This window comes from Xyrauchen texanus, chromosome 38 (genome assembly GCF_025860055.1).
Source record: "Xyrauchen texanus isolate HMW12.3.18 chromosome 38, RBS_HiC_50CHRs, whole genome shotgun sequence".
In the NCBI taxonomy this organism is placed as follows: domain Eukaryota; kingdom Metazoa; phylum Chordata; class Actinopteri; order Cypriniformes; family Catostomidae; genus Xyrauchen; species Xyrauchen texanus.
The window spans coordinates 11582065-11601620 of NC_068313.1; the positions used below are offsets into that span (position 1 = coordinate 11582065).

Here is a 19556-nt window from a genome sequence, read left to right on the forward strand (position 1 = left end):
TCAAGCAACCACAAGTGACTAAGAACCACTTAGAACACCTTACATCGCAATGCCTAGCAGAAACCATCCAGAACACTCTAGCAATCACCTAGCAATGTCCTGGCAACCACTAAGTACACCTTAACAACCACATAACAAAAACCTAGCAACCATTAAGAGTACCCTAGCAACCAACTAGCAACATCCTAACAACCACGAGTGCACCCAAGCAACCGCAAGTCAATAAGAACCACTTAGAACACCTTAACAACCACATAGCAACGTCCAGACAAACCACCTAGAACACACTAGAAACCACCTAGTAATGTCCTAGCAACCACCAAGGATACCCAAGCACATGCAAGTCACAAAAATCACTTAGAACACCTTAACAAACACACTGCAATGTCCTAGCAACCATCCACATCACCCTGGCAACCACCTAGCAACCATTGAGGACACTCAAGCAACCACAAGTCACTAAGAACCACTTAGGACACCTTAACCACCACCTAGCAATGTCCTAGCAACCACAGAGGACACACAAACAACAACAAGTCAATCATCACAGTCTTCATTAAAATGTTCACTGAATATTATTTGCAGCGGCAGAGACATGCAGATGTTGTCGAGTCAGTGGAGGATCCTCGCATGATCGACACACAGGCTTCTCCTTCTCTGCATCAGTTTGGTGTCAAGCTCCCACGCTAAATTCTGTGACTGTTCACTCCTCTCATTCAAAATAAACTGTCTTAGAGAAAAACTTTTATCCTGCTAATTGTCTGAAAAAGCCTCATTACCTGCTAGAGGCCAAAAGTGCAGCAGGGATGGATGTTATTTCTTTATAGATTTTGATTTAAACTGATTTCCCAATTTAATTTGACTTAATTAAATTAATGTCAACACCCAGCCCTACAAATATTATGTGTAATTGATTTAATTTTATTTTTAACAGCCTCCAGTATCTTATTATTCAAATTGAATTAATTGATTAAACTGAAGGATTTGAAATCTAAATAAAAAATCCCTTATAAAGCGAACAAATGCCAATATTACCCCCTAACGGAAAAGAACATTTCTGAACCTGGTCCGATTAACCATCCAGAACATCCTAGCAACCTAAGATGTGTTTCGGGTGATCTGATCACAAGTGGTCAGCACTAATCAGGCGTATACGGAATCATAAAAACCTTAATCATTACGGGCGAGCATTTCTCACATTTTCTCCAGAAATGTACAGTATATATATATAGTGTGGCAAAATAGTTTTGCTGATATCAATTTTTTTTCATGCATTCCATTTTGCAAACACTTATCAGGATGGACTAAATCACATTTTAAAATGTTTTATTTTTCAGCAATATTTGTGCTGAACAAACTAATGAGTACTGTACTTTGCATTGATAAACAATAGTTATGAAACAGCAAGGCCTAATTAACTGCTTTTTAAGTGTTAACACATTTAGTAAAAACATGTTATTACTGGCTTATTTTATTTGCAATTATTATTTGCTACATCTGAATCAATTAAATGAATTACACAGTGCGTTCTTGGATTACATTACAATATTTTGATTACAGGGTTATAGCAAAGGCACATAACAGTAAAAATAGAACATTTCAATGAAGTAACAATTACACAGAGGACATTAACAACAACCAGATAAAATCTTTGGACTTATAAGTGTGTTAAAGTGATTTTGAAAGAGAAGTCAACATGAAACGGCATTCACAACCCATTTTACTTCAGTTATATGACACAGAATTTTCAAAGAAAGAAAAATGTAGGCAAAGACTTGATATAATCCATCAGTAATTGATTGGATCCAGAATGAAGACCTAAATGCAAATTGTATGTAGTAATACTTAAACAGCCGTTTGGCTATTGGTTAACATTACCAAACAGCCTAGGTGATGTCAGCAGAAATAGAATTTGGATGAAATATTATGAATACATTCATGTTTTCTATGGAATAATGTGCACAGTAATACCAGGACTGTTAATAAAGTATATACGGTTGATGTTAATTACATGTTGATTTCAAAAGTCATTTTAAACTGACCTTTCTTGGTCAATTTCTAACTCACTAGACTTAAGCAAAAAGTAACACTACCTAACTATTTTCAAATAGGATAAGGGAATGATGGATTATTGTGAGACATTCGAATAAAAATGTATAAAAAGAATTACAAATAAACAAATTTATAGTTGATTATTTTTACCTTCGAGACAATGAATGCGGCTTCCATGTACTTTAGACAAACCCTATATAATATGCATGTAAACATGCACTGTAGTTACAGTATTAAAATGTGTAACAATGTGACAAAAGACATATGCATATATTAAAAACTTAAAAAAAAGAGATGCATATTCAATATACAATGTCCATGCCAGTTATGCTAAAGACAGATTATGCTAAACTGGAATGTAGTTGGTTATATGCTTTACATACAATAGCATAATCACGATGCATTAACATAATCAAGGGAATTACAATGATTGTCCGTTTTGGCAGAGTAAATTAATTGAGTAATACTAGGATAATGCTAGGATTTGGAAAACAGGCATATTGGCTACGTTCACACAGACGAACAATATGGTCGTCAGTCCTGTTAGAGTGCTAGATACAGTTCCTGTATGTTCACATGTGAGTTTGGCTAGTGTGTTGCGTTATTTCATGATTGGTTCCAGTAACTCAGAGAAACAGAGATATAAGGTATTTTACACCTGAAGGATTTGGATCCAGTTGCTTTCTTCCAAATGTTGCACTCAGTTGCAAGCTAAAAAAAAGATATATACTGAATATTTACAATATTATCACAATGATTTAGCCGGCGATATAACATAACATCAAAATTGTGATATGGTCATATGTGATTATTAAACTGCAAAAGGTTGAGATTTAATTAAATGAATACATGGTCTGTGTGCGCTTTAGAGTGAATGGAGGACGTGCTGTTCTGTGTGCACGCGCAGGGTTTGTGATACGCGTTTTCGGCAGTGTCAGAGCGATTCGCGTTCACTGTGAAAGTGAAGTGTGGCAGGTTCTCACATTCGCGCAATTCCAAACATTCATCACTGCTACATGTTATTACACAAATCTGAAAATGTAACACAGAATCACAAAAGGAGGAGATGCAACAAACTAAAAGCTCCAGGTGAAATAAATACAATACATTACTTTCGCATAAATCAAAAATAATCCTCAATAATATTAATGATAATTAATTAACTTGACTGGGTCCCACAATCATAATGCAGTATTATAACAATCTTCAACTAGGTTCTAAAAAATAAGTGAGTGAAATAGCTTTTCAACACCATGTTTATTCCCCCAAATTTCTTTATATGTAGGTAAATTATTATTTAATGTATCACAATAAATATATTGCTGTATTTTGTTGAATATAAATGGAAATAATTAACTACTCTCAAGTTCATTTAGTAAACTGTGGAGAACACGCCTTCATTATTTTTAACAAAATGTTTACTTATTGCATTAAACATTCTGAATGTCCTTGGCTATAATGGCTGTTTGGCTGACATGATAATTCCTCTGATTGAACCAGACATCACCATCAAGATACAGTATATGTTGAATATCATCAAAAGGCTGAAAATATTAAAATTAATGAAAAATATAATTTTTGTGGCCATAATACCCCACCCTAATTCAAAGCCATTTTCCATCAAATTAGATTTGATGCATAAATGGGTTCATTGGTTGGACTGGTTTATTAAATATCGTTGTCAATTCGGTGTCAATTGTTAAAAGACTTTTTGAAGTAGTGGAAGTCATAATTTTTGTCTCCATGGTTACAGGTGTTATTCACAGCTTATTGTGGGTATAGAAAATGGGCTTGACTTTAGATATTTGTTTGTACAGTCAGTTTTCGATAAGCGCCTATAAGCTGTTGTGTGTACAGAAAGATCTGAGATTCACACCTGTAAGTAAACACTGACTATGTGAACATAGCCATTATGGCTCCACAGCATAACATCAAACAAGGGATGAAACACCAAGCATTTCCATATGAAACTCCTGATAAAAGTGCAAAATTATTCATATTCATATATGACTTAAAACATTACGAAAGTGCCAATTAGAAGATCATGCTCAAAATGTAACTGATCGTTGCAGAAAGGTAAGCTCCTGAGTAAAAATGAAATATCAAACCAGTCACAAAGTGCTTTACTCCATTCTGAAACATGGCTCCGGATCTGTAACAGTGCTTTGCATGTTGTCTTGCAGCAAGGCAGTGGAGGACCTGAGTGCTATTGATTCTTCTTGAGAACAAGTGTCCAGAACTTCCTCTGCTATAAAGCCCTCCAGGCAGGTGTCTGCATGGGTTTCCCGGTCTGGGCCAGCCAGGTTGGGGGAGGCAATGGGGGTGAGTAGGACGGAGGTGGGACCGTCAGAGGAGAGGTACTTGGACAGGGCTTGCAGCTGCTCGGACTGTGGCGAGGGGTCCCTGGAGAGGCTCTGGCACAGGTCTGAGAGGTTTCGACGCATCTCCTCCAAGCTGAGCTTGAGCTGGTTGCGATCTTGCAGTAACTTCTCCTTCTCGCTCCTCTGATAAACATGAAAACATAAGAAGATCCATTTTAGGATTGTACTGTATTTAAGTATGGTGTTCTGTCCATATAGTGGAAGAATCTACATTCAAGAACTGCTAACGTAACTGAATTTCAAGAAAAACTTTCAAGAATATCATTCAGAACCAGTTCTGAGTAAGAACCAGCTCTCGGTTCCCAACCCAACTATTGGTGAAATCTCTTGTTGAATGAGTTAAAAAAATGTCACATAACCCATCATATAACAAACACGTTTACCAGTCTTTTGATCTCTCCCTCAAGCCTGTAGATACAGTCTAGTTTCCTTTTGCGGCAGCGTTGTGCAGCCACACGGTTCTTACTGCGTCGTCTCACATCCTGAACAAATTCCAGCTGTTCAGGGGTCAGTTGCTGCTCTTTTAACATCTGCAAGAATGCTCTCCTGCTCATGCTGGAAATTTGTTCCACAGGGAACGGCAAATCCACCTGGGAAGAAAACCAAGATGTCAACGCTGCATAATGGAAGAATCCAGCTATGCTCAGTCTAGTGTTTGCTTAGAGACTGATATAACCTGATATAAACTAAAGTAACCAAATGTTTACATTTTTTGAAGAACATGTGGGTGTTCCTTGTTTGTGCACAACTTGCCACCATGATGCTGATGTGTTGTGGGTAGTTACCAGGATGTTACAACAGTATATGGTTGCTAAGGTGTTCCGAGTGGTTGCCAGCATGTTGCTATGTGGTTGCTAGGGTGTCCTAGGTAGTTGCTAGGTGTTTTCCAGGGTGTTCTGGATGGTTGCGTACTGGCCCAAGTCAAATGAGTCCACACCAATGTCTCTGAAATATTCTGATCTCTAGATATGCATTCCGTCCCTCCTTCAATGTAAGTTTGTGCGTCTGTTTTATTGTCCAATAGGTCAATATTATAAATCGAATTGCTTATAAAAGTAATAATACACCTCTCCTCAACAAGCTGAACCATTTGACGTGTCACTTACTGTTTGTCCGCAGCACAAACGTTCTGGGGTGAGATACGTGTTGATATTTAATAATTAAGGCTGTCTAAAACCATGTCCACACTTATCCGTTTATGTTTGAAAACTCCAATTTAGTTTTCTAATATCATTGTTTTTCATAGTATGCAGTAATAAAGAGTGTTTTTGAAAGTCTCCATTTTCCCTGGAGGAAAAAGCCATTCCAATGTGGATGAGAGGCATAATTAGGCAAAATCAAATGCAGCTTTTTCAAATGAAAATGACTTCATGTGACGATGGCTTAAATGTAAGCTACAGTAATAGCCCAACAGTCAGGGTCTGGAAATAAAAATCCCATAAAAAAAAATTTCCACTGGGGATTTGATTTTTAACATTAACTTATAAACCTCAAACGACAGACCACCAGTGAGCTCCGAGATCGTTTATCGATGGAACATGATTCTGTTGCCATCAGTCCACATATTTCAACTACACTAACCATAGTCCTGCTGAGAAAGAGTCATCAATCAGAACATAAAAGCAAACAAACTGCACAAAAATAGCTCCGCAGTGACAACCAACTTCCTGGATGCATTGAAAGATGAAATCGAGTCGTCTCATTAAACTCTCAAAATGCTTATATATTTGCATATATCTGAATATTTAGCAATACATTTTAAATATGTTGTTTCTATACTTATAATTAACCATTTTAAATCAATAATTTTATATTTTTCCATCGTTATCATCAGTTAGCAATGCTTGATGGAATTGTAGTTCATACCCTCACTATGTCTGATATTCAAAAAATGTTTTGCTATAAATCAGAGTTTATAATATTGTGATGGACCATATAATGGTCCATCACATATAATTATAATTTGGACCATATAATGCAAGTGAATAGGTGCCAAATTTTTGAAGCTCCAAAACTCACAAGTCAGCATAAATGTAATCCATGAGACTCCAGTGGTTAAATATATATCTTCAGAAGTGAAATGATGGCGTGGGTGAGAAACAGATCACTTTTAAATTCTTCTTCTTGTGTTTTGGGTGATTCACATTCTTCATGCATGTTGCCCCTACTGGGCAGGGAGAAGAATTTCAAGCAAAAAAGGACTTAAATATTGATCCGTTTCTCACCCACAACTATCATATCACTTCTGAAAATATGGATTAAAACACGAGTCATATGGATTACTTTTTTACACCAATCCACTTTCATTGTATGGACTTACAGAGCTGAAATATTCTTCTAAAACTCATAATTTGTGTTCTGCAGAATACAGAAAGTCCCTTTAACTGGCATCATTCCTTTCAGCACTTGATGAGTGTTAACATACCTCCTGCACCTGATCATTGCTAGCACATTGCTCACTGTCTCCATCCGATTCACACTCCGAGTTCTCCATAGAGATAATGGGGGACATGCTGGGACTGTCCCTTGTGTCCTCTTTGGACAAGTTGTCCTCTCTAGAGCTCTGTTGCTCATTGGAGCTCAGGTCCCTCAGAAAGGGACAGTCATCAGGTGCAGCACCCAGATCCAAATGCTTCAACCAGTGGAAGTCTGAGCTATTTCCTGCAGCTGACTGGTCAATAGAGTCCAGAGGAAGCGGCTCGGTTAATGTGGAGCTCAAATCAGACCAAAAGCCTTTTGCGAGATGCTCGGCCACTTCCCTTTCCACTGTGCTCCGTTCAGTGTAGCCATCTTTAGGGGCCAGATCGGGGAATGTTTGTTCGTTGGAATCAAAGACTTGGTTGATGTTGGTTCCAATGTTGCTTAGGTTACCAGTACTATCAATGCTGTCCAAAACCATGCTGGATTCTGCTGAATTTAGAGGACACAAATGGCGACATTCAGTCTGTGGAATCAGAGAACTTTCATGTTGGTCAAAGTGTCCCTTAGTTATATTGATGTTCAGGACTTTGTCAGAAGATTTTTCAGTAGAAACACAATGGACATCCACCGCTAGCTCTGTCTGAAACTCATCCTCCATTGCTAAAATGTCTCCGCCACAGCCAGCTGTAGCAGAATGCAGTTTCTCATTTTCACTGGTGCCTGAAAGGGACAGGAATGGACAAACTTCATTGACTGCCTCAGAAGATGAAGGCAACTGTGGACCACAGTTCTGGAGGCAAAACTGCTCTTGACCATCACCAACATGGTTTAAAGTGCTTTTTGCATACAGAGGGGATATATCTAGCTGTACTTCTTTGACATTTGAGATAGAGGGACAATTTATTGGATATTCTGTAGAGGGTGTTGCACATGAAGTTGGTTCAACTGCAGTTTCTGCTGACTGAGGTGCATTATCTTTTCCCATTTCCGGGTTTTGGTCATCGATAGGTCTGCGGTTTCCACAGGGGGGTTGGGGTTTATCACGGGAATCTTGAATCTTGCCTTTGTTCTTAACTTTTTGTGATGTTTTACTACCATCAGACAGCTTGGGGACAAGGAACTCAAAGCAGGCTTTGTCAAGGTTGTGAAATCCCAGGTATTCTGCACATCTGTGTATCTCCAGGATATTTTCTTTAGTGAAGTGAAGCTTTGCAGTGTAGGCAAACTGCAGTAGGGGCTCAAATCCTTCCACGGTGACCTTGAGAGATTAAAGCTCAATTTATGATTATTGCCAAATTAATTATTTTACATTATTGGGTTATAGCTATAAGGTATTTAACTCTACACAATCTCAAACTATAGAAGGCCTTATTTGAAGACACTGCAATGTAAACCATTTTTGAAGTATCAGTTCAATCAAAAAAAGAAAAGTCATCATTTGCTCCCTCGTTTCGTTCTGAAACACTTATGATTTACAAATACATTGTCCCGTGGAACACAAAAAGAGAATGTTAGGTAGAATGCCAATGATGCTATTTTCCATTCAATGAAAGTCATTCGGGATAGAAGCTTCCATCTTCTTTCCCTTGAGTCAAAGCTTTCAAATCATGTTTGCGGTTTACATGCCATGTGAAGTCGCCAGGTTTGATCTTAATGATTCTGAACGCAATTAGTGGTCACTTATAGTGGATCGGTCGAAACCGATCGTGTTGCAAGTTTTTCAAGTTTGAAAATGATGAAGTGCAAATGAAATATGAGTGCTATGGCGGAAAGAAAAAATGTGTACTTGAGAAAAATGTATGACTATAGTGTCAAATATGATACATAACGTTTGACGCCTCTTGTCTCACTTTCTGTTCAAGCTGAATAGCAAAAAATATATATTTTTTAATTATGGTATGTATGTTTCACATGTTTATGGCATCATCTAGTGGTTATTTGTGGAAAAAAAAACTGGTTTCAATGTTTATATCAATCTATTTAATGACTTCTACAAAAAATGACTCTTTATATTGGGATAATTGATGGCTTATTTTAATAAAGTTAAAGTGACAGTAATGATTATATTGTTACTGATATTTTATAAGCTAAATATAAGCACTTATGCTTGGTTAAAATGTTGTAATATTTTTTTGGAAAAAGCATGTTGAAATTACATGCATCAAATATGACACAACAGGCTTTTGAGGTATATCTCTCAATCACTATTACATTCAATTCATGCCCACTATAAAAAAAAAAAAGAAAGAAAAAGAACAAAAATCACAGAGCTGTGATTCTGACATATACTTTTTATAAGATATGTTTAAAGTGTGAATTAATATTTCTGTGTATTTTAATATATGCAGCCTGCTCTGTCATTATAAAGATCTCATTATTTTACATTACAAGCTATTATGATGTCATCTTTCCATAAGTTCCTGAGACCCAGCGAAAAATGTTTTAGAATTTCCCTTTTTAAATGTCAATATAGTGTTTGGTGCATTAATGTATGCAATTTTTATTTTATTTTATTCATATTGTATTTGAACTGTGATACATTTCAATACAAATTTATAGACCTATAGATTTATAAGGAAGTTGTCATTGGCAAACTATCAAACATTTGGTATCTCAGAAAATCCCAGAGAGTCCTCTGATAATACACCAAGATTTAGCACGGTTGCATGTATGGGCTTAAAAACTTAATAACAAATGTCCTGCACAGTAATGAATTGCTGGGCCTCAGCAGGATAATGACCATTAAAGCTTAATGTATCAAATATGATACATAAAAAAAAAAGAAAAGAATTAGCACAACTTTTTATATTTTGTCTAATGGTACTAAACATAGCTGAATGCTTTGTGATATTCTTTTATCAAATGGCATGCACATGCACCACTGACGCACAAACACGCAATGACTGTCTGGGAGTCTTGTAAAACTAGGTTGCACGTGGACAGCCCGTGCATACAGTGCTGACAATGAGATTTATATATACTGCGCAAAATACTGCACAATTTAAGTATACTGCACAAAACCGAAGTATACTTTGGCCTTTCGATTTCCATAATGCTAAGCTATCGCTACCAGTCTTCACTTATTTTCATTGTATGGAAATGAGCAGTGTGAACATTGTCTAACATCTCCTTTTTTGTTCAACTGAAGAAAGTAAGAAAAGTCATATGAGGTGACATTTTTGGGAGAACTTTTCTATTTTTCTAAATTGCATTTGAGAAAGAAAAAAAAAAGAGAAAAGATTAGAGGTCTGCAACCCAAACTCAGGCCCGACAAGACCCGAGAATGACTGTTACATTGTTACACATGATTCTTGTTGTTCTGCACCAAGCAAAGTTTCGGCGCTAGATAAACCGCAAGCCAACGCTTTGTTCCTTCTGTTCTGGTTTGCTGTGGGGCCTTCTTAAAACTAGGGATGTGAATAACTACCAATTGTCATAATAGACAAGTCGATCGGTTGTTTGAATGACTAGTCAACTAGTTAGTGTTAAGGAACGTATCATTATCCATTATCCATTATGTTCACATGACTCTTATCTGATTGATTCTAATTGGTCGATGGTGCCATCCAGCAGTCTGATATTGCTATGTAACAACCACACATCCACGTATCAGTGGGACAGTGTACAGTCAGCCAGTTGTTATCGCAAAATAAACCCCTTCAGGGCCATGCAAAAGTCCTCCACTTCGCCTCACGGTCCTGATCACCCTGTCGGGGTTTATTGTGCGATAACAACTGACTGTACATTATCCCTTACATAACATCTTATTGCACAAAACTATCAAAGAGGAGTAGAAATAAGAAAGGCTCCAATACAGAGCAGCACAAAACCATTTATGCACATCTTGAATGCAGTATGACATGCTTCACTGTAAGCAGAGCGCAGAACTGCAAGATAATGACGCGGGTACTCAACTAGTTTGCGACGACAAACAGTTTAAATCTTTTATTGCAACTATTTATTTAAGCAGTGTCAGACAGAATGAGCAAAAGACTTTAATCTCACCAAAGCACCTCACAAATACACAGAAGCATTTGTGGGGGTCCGGGCTAGAATGTCGCACGCCCGGTCCCCAATCGGCCTGATGGGGCGCGCGAGGGATAAAGGCAGCCAGTGACAAAGGTTCGAGAGAGAGAGAATTATGGGCATGTCCGTCATGTGTGTGTTTATGTTTGTGCTTTTGGTTTAAGTTTTCATTAAATTATTATTTATATTGACAAGACGGTTCTCGCCTCCTCCTTGCCCATCGTAACCCCCTTACATTGGTGTCGAAACCCGGGAAGGAGGAGGGATGCCCGGCGCAGAGTCCTCGACACTACTGTCCACCCAGGGGAGCGCCACTACCATCTGCCGGGTGACGGAGTAGCCCGACCGCCCGGACGCGGGGAACAGCCACCGTCCGTGGGGCGAGTGGGGACTGGATTCCCCGACCTCCTGGAGTGATGGAGCCGCTGCCAGGGGCGGAGGAGTGCCCTGCCATCCCCAGAAACGTGGAGGGGTCAAGGGAAGACCGCCGTCCACGAGGGGAGGTGGGAAGTAACTCCCCGATCGCCTGGAGTGGTAGGGCCGCTGCCAGGGGCGGAGGAATATCCCCAGGTGCCGGAGTATATCCCCACCCGGACAGGAGCGGCTGTCGTCCGCCGGAGAGTGTGGCGAAGTATTCGAGGACCACGCGATGGTACATCAGAGAACCAGAGAGAGAGAATTACGGTAATTTCAGTCATGTGTGTGTTTATGTTTGTGCTTTTGGTTTAAATTTTCATTAAATTATCATTTATATTGACAAGCCGGTTCTCGCCTCCTCCTTGCCCATCTTAACCCCCTTACAGCATTATTCACAGCAGAGGATTTAACTTTGATCAACTTGTAATGTATTGTTGATGCAGTGCTTTGATGGCTGAAACAGCAGCAGGGCATAAATGGACTACACTTAAAGCACTTAAGAGACTAAACTTCTTGCAGAAGGTTTTACTGTGATAAAACTATTATTTACTTTTAAGCCCAGCAAGCTATAACCACACAAAAAATGCTCTTCAAGAAGTTGCGTCTATAAATGTCGCCTACGATGCTTACATAAAATACAGCCAATTGCAGCAATATTTGCAAAGAAAATAAATTATAAAGAGAGTGAGCGATTTTGGGTTCGGGTCAAGTGTCATTTTGAGGCACGTGCAGACCTATAGCTAAGATAGCTTAATGATGTATTTATCAAAAACATACAGATTCAGCCCATGTACCATTTTAAGCATTACCTCATCTGGTAAGATGACAGTGAAGTTTGGTCGGCTGTGGTTTGTGAGCCTGGTGTAAAAATAGTCACTGCAGGAAGCCAGCACAGAAGCGTGTGCTTGAAAGCTTCTGCTCTCCACTTCCACAATCACGTCACACAAGATCTGCTTCTGCCTCAGCTCTTCCAACGAGCAAAGAACATGATGGCTGTGTACAGCAGACTGAAAGGTGAAGACAGAGGTCCGGGGGCCATCCACAGACATAATGCAGGGGTTTAACTACAAAAACAATACACAGAAACATACATACAACTGTGGGACAGCTTGGAAATATACACATGAGCATACATACATTTACTCATTCACTTGTTGCTGCAAACCTGTATGACTATCTTTCTACTGTGGAAAACAAAAAAAGATGTTTGGCAGAATGACAGCCTCAGTCACCATTCACCTTTATTGAATTTTCATTTTTGAGGAACCCTTTAAGCAAGTTGTTAAGCAAGAAGTTGCTACATTAAACTGAAAAACAGAAATTGTGAATAGATTTAAATAGATTTATTTCAGTTCCTTTTTAAGGGAGTTTGTGTGTGTGTGTGTGTGTGTGTGTGTGTGTGTGTGTGTGTGTGTGTGTGTGTGTGTGTGTGTGTGTGTGTGTGTGTTGAACAGAAACAGAGGCAACAGCGTAAAATAGTGGTAATACAGAAATGCATGCATCAAGTTACATTTTGGTGGAGTGATGTCTAGCTCATACATACTGATGGGCTGTATAGAAGCATAAAAATACAAAAATAACGTTTCTACTAAAGTTTCAAACTGTTCTTTTTTTATTTTTCCTATACTGCAATTTAAGTCTACTGCTGTAACACTGCTGTCCATGCTATAATTTCCTCATGAGATTAATATAATACTTTCAAATTATAAAATCTATTATTTTATTTTTTTTTGTATTATAAATACATGGATAACAATTGCTCAAATTTGTTGTGCGTCTGTTTTTCACCCGCAGTATTGATCTGTTACAGGTCTGTTTGCTTGTTGATGGTCTTATTGATGGAACTGTGATTGTACATTAGACAAAACAAACGAACAAAAAGGTTGGGAACTGCTGTCATATAGTATACAAACATAAATAAAATGTATACATAAAAGTGGCCATTTAAAATCCAAAAATAGCCTAAAAAATTTGACATTTAATGATATGACTGACCAACAGAATAGAACAAACACTGAGCATGACTCTGCAAAACTCAAATACATTATAAACATCATGTTTTTAGTTCAGGGCTGACCATAAGATAGCTGATCTTTCTGTATATGTAACCATCATATATTATACGTACAAATATGTCAAAATGAGTGTTGAGCAAATGTACATACAATTCTTTTTGAGCTGACTGCATGGAACAATAGCCTATATATAAATATATATTATAATCATTAACTGAAGAATCATGACAGAATTATTGGGGTAATACTGAAGTAGGAAACAAGCAGTGTGTAATAGGCAAACTGACATTGCACAATCTATCTAAAAACGATTGTTTACACATGGGGTTTGCGTGTGTGTACACTAATATAAAACTGACCTGACATATCACCGGAGATCAAAAACCGTTAAAAATCCCACGTTGTCCATCGCTTTTGCCGTATAAAAATAAATTCAGATAACAGTTTGAGATAAAATGAATTCTACAATCGTCTTACGGCTGTCATGTGACTAAATAGTGCGTCAGTGCGCGACTGCGCGTCACACAGTACGTACAGTGCGTACATACAGCCACGCCCACTTCAAGCACAACAAAAAAATAGTTTCAGATATGAGACATATAATAGAAACAAATGAGCTAAGTAGCAGTAAGGACAAATAATAATAATAAATACAAATAAAGGAAAAATACAATGCGATAGCTTTCAAATGCACTTTCAAGAACTTATCTTACACGTTTCATAAAAAATAAAAAAAAATTCCCCCATTTATATCTGTAATATTGGTAACACTTTAGAATAAGGTTCCAACATTAGTCAACATTACTAACAATGAACAAAACTTTTAAAGCATTTACAGCATTTACTATTCTTGGTTAATATTAATTTCAACATAAATTAAAGCATTTTTAAAATCAAAAGATGTATATGTTAACATTAGTTAATGCACTATAAACTAACATGAACAAACAATGAACAATTTTATTTTTATCAACTAACATTTTAACAAAGATTATTAATAAATGCCATAGGAAATATATTGTTCGGTGTTAGGTCATGGTACTTAATGTATTAACTAATGTTCATCACAACTGGGCCTTTTTATAAAGTGTTGCTGTAATATTTTTTACAAAATCACACTATTTTCCAAATGCAATATTTTACAAGCTACTATATTTTCTACAAATTCAAGCCAGGTACAATTCAACATTAACCAACCACGAAGGTCATCCCAAAATGTGTAAAATTTGCATTCATATAATTCAATAGATACAAAGTTTAAGTCTTTTTAAATTGCAATTCAGCAACAAAACAATTATGCAAATAAGACAAAATGTTCAGAGTATTTCTAATTTTAGTTACCAATATAATTTAATTTCACATAACTGTATTTTAGGTACAGTGGACCAATAAAAATGTATATCAACAGAGCAATGCACAAAATTAACTTTTATATTAAGGGCCAATATTTGTCCCCAAGATTTGATTTTTGGGGGCTTTCTATACCAATATGAGGACAATTTTTCTTATAACCACATAAAATAAACTGTATCCCATCTGTTTATATCAAACATGTAAATTCAATCAATTCCCTAATACAAATTCTCAAGACTGAGAGTTGTTTAACTCTTACCCTTAAAATTAAATCAATATTAAAGATGCAATAATATTTATAACTAGGACAATAAAATAATATTAAGAACCATGTGAGCTGTTACATTTAAAAACAGAAGAATGCATTACAGGGGCATTTTCTGCTGCAACATTTTAAATTAGGGGGATATTTTTGTCACTTTTATTAGCGTTTATGTTCACATTTGTGTTCTGCAGGAGAAAGAAAGTCTGGGATGGGATGAGCGTAAATGAATGATGAGAACATTTTCATTTTTTAGTTTAAATGGATAGTTAGTCTTCTGGTAAGATGCAGGAGGAGCCAGGCCCAGAGGCAACCCACAGTGCCCAGAGCCTCCTAGTGTCGCCAATACCTGCTGCCTGCAGCTCACATGCCACTATAACCCAAAAGACAGCATCTCCCGGCAACACACATGGCCTCAGAAGCCAGCAAGCTGCAGCCATAACAACTGGCTGTGCCCCTGCGGTCCAACCAAAGATCCAGTGGCCCAAATCCCACAAGAGAGTTGAGTGGCAACAATTTGATGAAGATGTAAGCCAGGTCCTGGAAGTGACAGCTAAGGCACCCAAGCCTGCTCCATCTGCATATGCTCCAAGCCACAGAGTAAAGAAAATTCAGTGCCTCAGGGACAAACTCAGGCTGCTCAAGAGGCAATACAAAGCAGCGGGGAAAGTCGAGAGAGCCGGCCTAGCGGACCTGAGAGCAATCCTAAGAAAACAACTGTTAACCTTATGGAGGGCAGAGTTCCACAGAAGGAGGCGGAAGGAGAGAGCCAGAAAGAGGGCAGCCATAACAACTGGCTGTGCCCCTGCGGTCCAACCAAAGATCCAGTGGCCCAAATCCCACAAGAGAGTTGAGTGGCAACAATTTGATGAAGATGTAAGCCAGGTCCTGGAAGTGACAGCTAAGGCACCCAAGCCTGCTCCATCTGCATATCCTCCAAGCCACAGAGTAAAGAAAATTCAGTGCCTCAGGGACAAACTCAGGCTGCTCAAGAGGCAATACAAAGCAGCGGGGGAAGTCGAGAGAGCCGGCCTAGCGGACCTGAGAGCAATCCTAAGAAAACAACTGTTAACCTTACGGAGGGCAGAGTTCCACAGAAGGAGGCGGAAGGAGAGAGCCAGAAAGAGGGCAGCATTTTTGGCCAGAAGAGGGCTGGCCGCCTCACCTGCTCCAAGGATGCCATAAACGACCACCTCAAGGCCACCTATAGTGACTCCATCAGAGAACAAACGCTGGGTCCATGCAATGCGCTGATAACACCACCAGAGCCTTCATCAGACTTCGAATGAAGTCTGATGAAGAATGAGCCCCGCCTAATGGAAGTGGAGGAAGTGGTGAGGAGAGCAAGATCGAGCTCAGCACCAGGCCCAAGTGGAGTGCCCTACAAGGTGTACAAGAACTGCCCAAAGCTATTACATCGGCTTTGGAGGGCTCTGAAGGTGATCTGGAGGAGAGGGAAGATCGCCCAGCCATGGAGGTATGCAGAGGGAGTGTGCATACCAAAAGAGGAGAAGTCTGAGAACATCGACCAGTTCCGGGTCATCTCCTTGCTCAGTGTGGAGAGCAAAATCTTCTTCAGCATCGTGGCCAAGAGGCTCTCCAACTTCCTGTTGAGCAATAAGTACATCGACACGTCTGTGCAAAAGGGAGGAATACCAGGAGTTCCTGGTTGTCTGGAACACACAGGCGTGGTAACCCAGCTTATCAGGGAAGCAACAGAAGGCAGAGGGGACCTGGCTGTACTGTGGCTGGACCTCACCAACGCCTATGGCTCAATACCCCACAAGCTGGTGGAGGTTGCACTGGAGAAACACCATGTACCGCAGAAGGTGAAAGATCTCATCCTGGACTATTACAGTAAGTTCAGCTTGAGAGTCTCCACTGGCCAGCTAACATCTGACTGGCACCAGCTGGAGGTGGGGATAATCACTGGCTGTACCATCTCAGTGACCCTCTTTGCACTGGCAATGAACATGCTGGTCAAGGCAGCTGAAACAGAGTGCAGAGGCCCCCTCAGCAAGGCTGGAGTAAGGCAACCTCCCATAAGAGCATTCATGGACGACCTCACAGTGACAACAACGGTGGTACCAGGAGCTTGGTGGATCCTCCAGGGGTTGGAGAGACTCATGTCATGGGCACACATGAGCTTCAAACCTGCAAAGTCCAGGTCTCTAGTCCTAAAGAAGGGGAAGGTTACAGACAAATTCCTTTTCAGACTGGGAGAACACCAGATCCCATCAGTTACTGAGAGACCAGTGAAGAGCCTTGGGAAGGTCTTAAACTGCAGCCTGAATGACAGAGACTCCATCAAGGCAACCGGTGCTGACCTAGAGGGATGGCTGAGAACAGTGGATAAGTCTGGGCTCCCAGGAAGATTCAAGGCCTGGGTCTACCAGCATGGAATCCTCCCAAGAATCCTCTGGCCTCTGCTTATCTATGAGGTCCCCATGACAGTGGTGAAAGGTTTTGAGCAGAAGGTGAGCAGCTATCTACGCAGATGGCTGGGCCTGCCGCGTAGCCTGAGTAACATCGGGCTATATGGGAACACCAACAAGCTCAGGCTCCCTTTTATCTCAGTCAGGGAGGAGTTCATCGTTGCATGGACACGAGAACACCTGCAGTACTCTGGATCCAGAGATACCAAAGTGTCCGGCGCAGGGATTTTTGTGAGGAAAGGGAGGAAGTGGAGGGCAGCCGAGGCAGTCCAGCAGGCAGAGGTGCGGCTGAAGCACAAGGCCATCCTTGAAACAGTGGCGCAAGGCAGAGCCGAACTCGGGAGTCTAACAGCGACCCGATATGACTCTGCTAGTGGAAAGGAGAGGCAGAGGCTGGTACAGGAGGAGGTGCGAGCTTCAGTCAAGGAAGAGCGAACCAGCAGAGCAGTGGCCATGCGGCAGCAAGGCGCCTGGATGAAGTGGGAGCAGGCGATGGAGAGCGTCACCTGGAAGGAAATCTGGAAGTGGAACCCCCAGAGAATCAAGTTCTTGATTCAGGGGGTCTATGACGTCCTCCCAAGTCCATCCAACCTGTGCACACGGGGCAAAATAGAAACACCTGCTTGTCCTCTTTGTTCCAAAATAGGAACATTAGAACACATCCTGAGCAGCTGCTCCAAGGCGCTGGGTGAGGGCCGGTATCAATGGAGGCACGACCAGGTCCTCAAATCCATCGCTGAGGCAATCAGCAAGGGGATCAAGGACAGCCAATACACCCAAGCTTCAGCCAAGACAATTCACTTCATCAAGGAAGGACAAAAGCCAGAGAAAACATCAAAAAACTGCTCTGTAGGTTTGCTCTCCACGGCCCGAGACTGGGTGATGACAGTCAACCTGGAAAGGCATCTGAAAATCCCAACACACATCACCCAGTCCAAATTGAGACCTGACATCATCTTGGTCTCTGAGGCCACCAAACATCTGATCTTGTTAGAGCTGACAGTGCCCTGGGAGGAGAGGATGGAGGACGCTCAAGAGAGAAAAAGGGAGAAATACCAAGAACTGGTGGAGGATTGTCAGAGGAACGGATGGAGGACCAGGTGTATGCCAGTAGAGGTGGGCAGTAGGGGATTTGCTAGTTACTCCCTGAGCAAGGCCTACAGTACGCTGGGCATAAAAGGTGCTAATCAAAGAAGAGCCATCCATAGGCAACAACGTGGAGGCAGCAGAAAAAGCATCCAGATGGCTCTGGTTAAAGAGGGGAGAGCAGTGGGGGCAGTAGAATGCCACTTGGACACAGGCTGGGGCTTGATCAGCCTCGGTCGGGTCGCCTGGATGAGGGTGTCTGTTGTAAGACCCGAAACACCCAGTAACTCCTGGAAACAACACTGATGATGTGTCCAAGGTTGTGCATCAGAAGATGTTTCTGTAAACAGATGAATGAAACGAAAAGTTCACCCCAAAAAAAATTTAATTTCATTTATAATTTACTCACCCTCATTTCTTCCATGGAACAAAAGGTGCAAAGATGTAGGACAGAATGTCAGCCTCATTCACCATTCATTTTCATTGAAAAAAAAGATGCAATAAAAGTGAAGGGTGACTGAGTCATTCTACCTAAAATCTCCTTCTGTGTTCCATGGAAGAAAGCAAGTCATTTGGGAACAATATGTGGCTAATTTACATTCAACTTTAATCCACAGTGAACAGAGATTTCTTCCATTGAAAATGGAGACACTTCAACCATATTCTTAAGGAAACTATGATGTTTGGAAACTGACAAAAGTTTTCAAACAAACACTTATTAGTGTGGACATGGCCACACCATAAACTTTAACTTTGAATTTATTTAGCATGACTTTTCTCATGATTTTTGAGGTGTGCTGAGATCAAAAAACTTTTTCCACACTTGCTCGATCCTGCATGTAGATCCTCGTGAATAACGAGATGCCTCTTATGTCTATAACTCAATTACTGCAATGGAAAATTATTATGTGTTGCTTCTTATGTCTTCTAAAACTTGCAGAATGTGAGAATCGTCTTCCACAAGGTGTGCACTGGTAAGGTTTCTCTCCTGTATGTAATCTAAGGTCGTTGAGTGGGATTTCACATGGGCAAAATGTATCCCACAATAGCGCTTCTCACCACTATGCAATCTCATGTGGCATTTTAGAGACTGTGGGTAAGCGAGGAC

At 40.1% G+C, this 19556-nt stretch overlaps 1 protein-coding gene and 1 pseudogene across 1 annotated transcript; one reads left to right on the forward strand and one right to left on the reverse strand.

The window, feature by feature from the left end:
- Positions 1 to 1352: 1352 nt before the first annotated feature.
- Positions 1353 to 13817, reverse strand: LOC127631477 (transcription regulator protein BACH1-like). The gene is made up of 5 exons (XM_052109606.1): positions 13672 to 13817; positions 12107 to 12361; positions 6859 to 8112; positions 4817 to 5023; positions 1353 to 4556 (listed from the first exon to the last, which is right to left on the reverse strand). The coding sequence occupies exons 2-5, from the start codon at positions 12344 to 12346 to the stop codon at positions 4176 to 4178; spliced, it is 2082 nt and encodes a 693-aa protein (XP_051965566.1). The 5' UTR covers positions 12347 to 12361; positions 13672 to 13817; the 3' UTR covers positions 1353 to 4175.
- Positions 13818 to 15212: 1395 nt separating this feature from the next.
- LOC127631446 (uncharacterized) lies at positions 15213 to 18674 on the forward strand (annotated as a pseudogene).
- Positions 18675 to 19556: the final 882 nt, after the last annotated feature.